This window comes from Setaria viridis, chromosome 4, assembly GCF_005286985.2.
Source record: "Setaria viridis chromosome 4, Setaria_viridis_v4.0, whole genome shotgun sequence".
NCBI classification, from domain to species: domain Eukaryota; kingdom Viridiplantae; phylum Streptophyta; class Magnoliopsida; order Poales; family Poaceae; genus Setaria; species Setaria viridis.
Window position 1 is genome coordinate 33,039,010 of NC_048266.2, and position 7,764 is coordinate 33,046,773.

At 43.2% G+C, this 7,764-nt stretch overlaps 1 protein-coding gene across 1 annotated transcript; it reads right to left on the reverse strand.

The window, feature by feature from the left end:
• Positions 1 to 1,011: 1,011 nt before the first annotated feature.
• LOC117853197 (uncharacterized) lies at positions 1,012 to 3,717 on the reverse strand. Its single transcript, XM_034735573.2, has 3 exons — positions 3,471 to 3,717; positions 3,222 to 3,387; positions 1,012 to 1,479 (listed from the first exon to the last, which is right to left on the reverse strand). The coding sequence occupies exons 1-2, from the start codon at positions 3,579 to 3,581 to the stop codon at positions 3,265 to 3,267; spliced, it is 234 nt and encodes a 77-aa protein (XP_034591464.1). The 5' UTR covers positions 3,582 to 3,717; the 3' UTR covers positions 1,012 to 1,479; positions 3,222 to 3,264.
• Between the last annotated feature and the right edge of the window lie 4,047 nt (positions 3,718 to 7,764).

Genomic DNA, 7,764 nt, shown 5'->3' on the forward strand with positions numbered 1-7,764 from the left:
ACAAAAAGGTTAATAGGAAAGTAGAATTACCTTGTGTTTGCTTCGCCGTGTTGCCATGGTCATAAACTTATAATTCTTCTCCATAAATAAACAAATGTTCCTTATGGAAAGAAAACTACTGAAGAAACCTTTTCTCTGAAGAATGAAATGAAGTGCCTTCTGTGCTGAACTGGGTTGATGCATGTGTGCTTGACCCTATTGTCAACTCATAATTAAAGGTGACATCTAAATATCAGAGTACTAAATAGCAAGTTGGCAGCACCAGACAGCGATAGGTGCAACCCTTCTGAATCCTGATCCTTCCTCCTGGCTTCCCTCTAATCCACACAGGTAGGTGCAGCCCATCCCTCTAAACCACTTTCCACTAGGGTTATGGCAGTGGCTGGCAGCGCCGACTAGGGTGGCGGCACCACTTTCCAATCCCCATCAAGGAAGCAGAACAACTTGTCCAAAAAAATAACACTAAAGCAATCAGCTTATCAGCAGTTGAGTGTCCTAAAAGATCAGTGCAGTGTGGCAAGGTGACAGGGCAGATAACGTAGCTAGTTGTGCTAGATGCAGGCAACAGTCATCGGCAGCCAGGGCTTCCCTGGGATATGGGTTTCACTGCAGTTGATGTGGACAGACAACTGAATACTGCTGTACTGCAGCTGAAAATTAGTAATAGTAGCTGGTTAGTGGTGATGCTTGGCCTGCTTGATGCCACATGTTGAGATGTACCAACGCTGATGCTCGCATGATTGCAGAGACAGAGAGCAAGAGTAATCAACACAATATGTTGTGAGAAAACACTGTTGGTTGTCAATGTGAATCCATGCTTTTCCAGCGGAAGTGACTGAGCAATATAGATTGAAAAGCTAATGCCTGGAGTATAGGACCAAAGATCCTGACATGGCTGAATTTGACGCCCTATACACTTTTATTCAATCACTGTCAGGAAGCCTGCGGAGGAAACGTCGTGAGAATTTAAAAGGAAATGGCTCAATTCACACAGCACTGAAAGAACCAAAATTACAGGACCAAAGCAATTGCTTATACATTTGAAGATTGCTATCCATGTTAGTTTGATGAAATATTTTGTTTTTACACCCACTTGTTTCTTCAGATGGCGACATACAAAAAGGAGCAAAAGAATTTGGCCTGAGATTTTTTTTTTTCAAAGAGAAAGGTACATGGAACTGCAGGCAGGATAAAAGGATCATGATAAAATGTTGGGTAGGACAAAACCATCAATTGTTCGATCCTTCCTTCATTGCACAGATATTGTTGATGAGATCAACATTTTTATAGCAGTAGGTGCAGATGGGCATCGAATCATATTCATATTTGACTTCCACACAAATGACCTCAACCTTACACTCCAACAGTGTGCTTTTCTTGTAAACAGAAAGGATCGCAGCAAACCAAAAGGTACATGTCGATCTTATGTCTTTACTTCTGAAGAGAGTGGATTCCTGTGCCCTGATGCACTATGTTATTCTGCAAAAGGGCATGTGTAAAAGGTTGGTTCAATTCCATCTGATATAAGTTAAACTGGTGTGCATTCAGGATGTAATGAGAAAAGCTATCGAGGATGATTAGGGATGAAACAAAAAATGAAGAAAATGAACTATCATCAGCACTATGTAGAGGAAAGATCAAGTGCACAAATGCACATGATTATATCAGTGAACATGTGCACAAACTCAATCTAGTCCATTGGATTTAATCTGAGTGGCTCAAATGAGAGGTGGGAATCCATCGTCCTAAGCCAGCCCAAATGGGACGAGGTAACACCCACCCCTCATTTCGTGCATTTAGATTACAATACAATGAGTTATATTGAGCTTGTAAATATGCTCGCCTATAGTTTTGTGCACCTAATACTTTTGTGAGGATTTTCAGGTATTGTAGTATCCTAGAGATTCCTAGAGAACCTTTTATACTCACAAACCGTAGTATTAGGACAATGATACAATCAGAAAGAAGGCAATTTCACAGATGAGCCATAAGAGGAATTGCGCAAATAGAAAGAGTCCCTTTTCGGAACTACAGTCACAAACCATGGTAGTCTTAAATTGACAGATAAAAAAGTTGGATATGTGTTGAAATGCATAGTTCAGGTCCTCATCATTAGCTTTTGGCATTTACCTACATCTTCTGATGAGCATGCATAGGATTAATCAGTTAGGAACTTAACTAATTGTCATTTACAATAGGGGAAATGCATGTTGCCAGAGAGTAATAGCACTTCCTATCTCAATTATATCCTCAGTTGTTACTCTGTCCGCAAAATATATAGACTAGTAGTGACCATTTAAAGTCCAAGAGTTGAAGAGCAGAACTCTCTTCAACAATTCCAACCTCCCATTGAGCAACCAAGTGCCATGAAAGAAAAGATCATATCCTTTCAGGTTTTACACGCCTACTCATTACAGGTTCATTCCTTGGGAAAGACCTTCAGCAATTTTACTCTATTCGATCTGTGTATTGTCTTGTCAGCAGATTGAGGCCTGAAAATTGTATTAACCTTTTATGCCATTACCATGCTCACTCTTTCAAGATGTGTTATGTTCTTGAATGATCCAGGTCCAGGAAAGACAGGTTTTGTGTTGCTGTTGAGTGGCCCAATCAAGCACACTACAAAGATTTAGGCAAAATGTTTAACCTAAATATAGCACATCCATGGGATGATCCAAAAAATGATTTTGACAATTCAATAGTACCAAGGCCACTGGCATTACCAGGCTTGACCATTTGTTGATTTGCTCCATGCACATTACAGTAGTTTGGGCTAGGAGGTTATTAAGGGCTGGTTCCGGCACAAACCAAACACACCCGCTAATGCCAATACTACTCAAGTACTAGATTAAGCCACACTTATTGACTATCCTCAAACAGGATAGCTCGTTCTACAACCTATCCTTAATTGTTTACACTTTAATCCATATATAAGAACCAGAGTACTATGCCCTGTCAGGGATCAACAATACTATCTGCGGAGTTGTTAATTAGCAAGGCACACATCGGATTCTTTTGGCTGCATCAGATGAATATGTGTGCCCGAACAAAATGTACAGACTAAAGCCATCGAACCAGATCACAATGCAATGAGCTTAAACTGAGAAATGCAGGCTAAATGGAGACCGAAATGGCCGAAATTCCCCCCATCAAATTCAATTTTACCTCCCACACAAGACCCTCAGAAAAGCAAAGCTAGTACTAGTAGAAGCAGCTTGTACCTAACAATTCAGGGAAGCGAGCGCGCGCAAGAGGAGGAGGACGTCACGAATCGGGCAGGAGCTGGGCCTTATCCTCCCGCTGCGCCTCGTCCTGCAGCTGCTGCGCCTCCTGGGCCTTGGCGAGCATGTGCGCCTCGTACCTCCGCAGCCTCTCCTCCATCCTCGCCTGCAAGAGAAACGCGGAGTGAGCAATCGAGGAAGCGGAGGCGGCGCGAGACACAGGACAGGGCAGGGCGAGATCCGGCGTGCCTTGTAGGAGGTCTCGACGCGGTGCATGACGTAGAACCCGAGCGCGCCGCCGAGGATGGTCCCGGCCATGAGACGCACGTACGCCCAACGCCGCGACCCCGGCGGCGCCATCGCTCGCCAGTCACCGACCTGCCACCGCGCCGCCTTCCGTCGCCGCCGCCGCCGCCGCCGCCGTCGTGAGTAGAAGGGTGCGAGAGGAGCGGAGATCGGGGAGACGTCGGGCAGCACAGATGATGCGTCGGGCCGAGACGAGGGCAAGGTGGGCCGGAGAGAACTGGGGGAAAAGTTCCGTCCGGTCCCAGGGCACTTGCTGCTGGGCCTCTCAAGCAAGCCCAACCATATGCTCCGGCTCCGCCCGCAGCGGGTCGGGGGAGATGATTCGAGGTGGGCTAGAGTGGCATGACACGGGCCGCATGGTGGTTGCATTTTATTTTTGTTAGGCAATAATCATTCAATCAGCTACTTGTCAAGTGGAAGTGGGACAAGTAGGAGTTATCATAGAAGAACTACTTGTCAAGGATGGAAGAGCGTCAAGGTTTAGGATTCAAGGATCTCTATCCCTCGTGCTATAAAATCCAAGAGAAAGAACAGTCCGTGAGCAAGGTGAGGCAACAATACTGCCGCTGGCCGGATGGTGGGCAAAGTAGGGAATTTCGAAAAATACTGATTCTGGTATGGTTAAAGGTAGGCATGAACGAGAAGGTAGGGGCATCGAGAAGATGACACAGTGGCCAGGCATTTATCACAATTGGTGTTGCTGGGGAAGATGGGCATAGAGTAGCAGTATACGCGTATCCAGTCATCGAAACGTCGCGAGTTGCCAAGTTTCGGATAAACTTCCGCGAGTGCTCGTTCTCCCCTTACCGCCGTACGTGATCCCGCGACTCCGATTCCGTGGACTGCGCGCAGGACGACGGCCGGTGACTCCTCCGTCCACCGCGGCATCGGCTCATTGCAGCCACGCAGCCGCCGGCTAGAAAATAGAGATGGGACAGCCACTCCTGCTTTGCGTGCGAGGCCGAGAACGGATGCATGCTGATCACCGCCACAATTATTCCGCTATCCACGATCGCCAGACTCCAAATCGCCAATCACGGACCAGGTATCTCTCGTATAGCTAGATTGTAGTCTATGTGTACAGAAATACACGACGAATTGATATTACAACAGTCCATTAACAATCGATGGATTGGGCATTGATTAGAGATAGATAATACTCCGATTTGTCACTTCTTTGATGAAGTAAAGTTTAGTGTTTTTGTAGCTTTGCACTAGCATTCAATTGCTAATCATTTTTTAATTATTAGGATTATGATCGTCTTGTCATCTAAAAATATGCATCAGACGATGAGAAAAGGAAAAACATACAAGTAGATGATTTATTTAAAGTTTTTCGAGCGTAATATAAGCATTTCGACAAACTCTTACATGCGGTTATTTGTAAACGTAAGTGAATGTTTATATTAAAAGGTTCCTTTTTTTTCCATCCCGGCCCTCAAAACCTCAGGACCGGGCCTGCTTGCTATGCCGATAAAAACTGACAAAATAAGTATCTATACATGTCTCCTAAATTTTAGATAAGTTTACATTAATTTCATGGCAACCAACAAGCCTCTTTGGATTTGCAGAGCCTACATGTTGCTAAGGCGTGGGGTTGAATTCTCAGGCCTAGAATGGGTTTCTAGGAGGCGGTTGGTACGGCAGAGATGGCGTGTGAAATTGTGAGGCGACACACCAACAGTGGTGGGCCTTGTGGCAGTGGCCAGTGGATGGCTAGTGGGTTGGTAAAAAAAAATTTAGACGAAGAGACTATTTCATTAAGGATGTGAAAGATGCCCGTACCTCTGTATCATCCAATACATTTGGCTATTTATCATTACAACTCCAAAGAACTTCATTGTAGACTCCATCTACAAGGAAGCCGCACATATAATCTCTGCGATCGAAATTTAACAAATGCCAGACCGAAGAGGGAGATTCACCCCAAGTTCTCTGAAATGCTCGATATTCAAACCTGACCCACATGGAGGAAGAAGCAGCGAGAGACTGGAATGCCTCAGCTGCTCTGCAGCTCTGGTCATAACAGAACGCTGGCCCGGCCCCATTGATTAGCATCAACATCAGGCTCATCCTAATCCTATCAAAACAGGCCATGCAATACAGCAAGAAGCGGAGGGATGTGGTCGGCTCCATCCATCAATCTGCAGGGCAATCCGACTAAAAGGAATGTTCAGGTGCTGCTGTGAAGAGTCCAGATGCTTCGTTTGGCTCCATCTTGGGATTCTTGGCAGAATGAACCATCAGCATCGATCACCGTCATCATCCGAATCAGCTTCGTACCGCGTGATGTTTATGCTTGGGCGGGTGACGTGCCTATGCAATCCAGTCGAATCGGATCCGTGATGCGTCTATGTTTATGAGCAGCAAATAAACCCTCCGATGTAAACTTCGTCCAGTAAAAGCGAACGCACAAACTTTCCACGACATTGCTCTCCGCTAAGGCCACATCCAGTGCACAATGTTATTGTACAGTTAGCAAGATTGAAAATTCTTTCTCTCTCCTCATAAATACCCTGCTAAGTCAGCAAAATTGGTTATGTCGCATGAAAATTAATGCTCATGAAACTCTCCGTAAAACTCCCACTAAGACTAGCCTAATAATCATAAGTTGAAAACACGTGTTAGAGAAAGGCATGAGCCGATCAAGTTCGGATCCTATTTGGATCGTCTAAAACTAATTTTTAATTAGGAGTAACACTTTTAGGTGACTAAACTTTAGCTGCCATGTTTGGATCCTAGGACTAGAAGGCAACAAGAAGATGCATAGAATTTATTTTACCTTTGGATAGGAAAGGAGAGAGAGAGAGGGGAAGAATGGGTTGGTGGTGTGGGTAAAAGTGACTTTTGCTACATGTTTACTTTTAGCTGTTAGTTGTAGTTTGTAGTTTACCTTTTAGTCCACCCGTTTGGAGCTACTAAGGGCCTGTTCGCTTCAGCTTATAAGCCGGCTGAAAAGCTGAAACGGCTGATTTGTTGTGAGAGGAAAATACTGTTTGGTGGCTGATAAGCCGGCTAAATAAGCTGAAGCGAACAGGCCGTAAAGCTAATGTTTAGTCAACTAAAATTTAGTTGGGGTCTTCAAATGAGACCTTAGACCCCATTTAGAGCCTCCGAACTAAACATGAGCTAATTACAAAATTAATTGCATAAGTCACAGTTAATTGATGAGTAGAACACATTGATCCTAATTAGACCATGATTAGTCCATGTTTACTGTAGCACAACTTTAACTAATCATGAACGATCAATGGATTCTACTCATTAATTAGACATAACTTATGCAATTATTTTCACAATTAGTTCATATTTAGTTGTAATTTTTAGTCTGTGTGCTCGAACGGGACCTTAGTAGCTCTACCGCGTAGCTACATTTTTCTAAAACAAGAAAAGTTCATATCACAGTCGTTGACTGATATGATGGTCTTCTTGCAAAGTAAAAACGCGTATGATTGCTCTCCGAATAATGAAAATAAAAGGGAAACTAGGAATGCACACGTATTACCCTTGACATATGTAATGGAAATCAAGAGGAACACCTTTGTAAACAACACATGTAATGGAAAATCGTATCACACATAGTTATCCTTGATGTAGTCACAAATGTAACGGAAATCAAGCAGAACACGTGTGTAAACAATCACACATGTAAATGAAAAATCACAAGAGCACCAAACTCACATCGTTCTTTTTTTTTCTTTTGCATGCAAAACTATATTTTTAGTACAGACACCAATATACACGCGAATATGCATTCAATCATCCAATACTAACCTTAAAGTTTGTCGTGGTTATGAAAAACTTATTTTATCTTTCCTTTTATTTTAATTTTATTGTGGATTTGTAGTGATAGACTAAAATCTAGCATCGTCATTTGATTAACTAAAACCTTTGCTGTAGTTTCTTTTAGTCCGTTTGGTAGAGTTCCGAATTCATTTATTGAAACGTTTCTTCAATGTATCACTGAAATCATTTGGATCACTCGAAAGATTCTGATTCTGATAAATGATGATAGTTTAAATGAGAAGGAAGTGAATCAGAAGCAGTGAAACACCTTTTGCTTGTAATGTAAAAAAGTGAAACGTTTCTCTTAAAAACACCGTTTGGTAAGAAGAAATTGAAACGTTTCTCGCAGCTAAACATGATCTTTTGACTACATTTACTGCGATCCTTACTTGCGCAAGCTAAAATCTACTCCCTCCGTTCCAATCCCTCCGTCCCAATCTGCAGGTGGTTT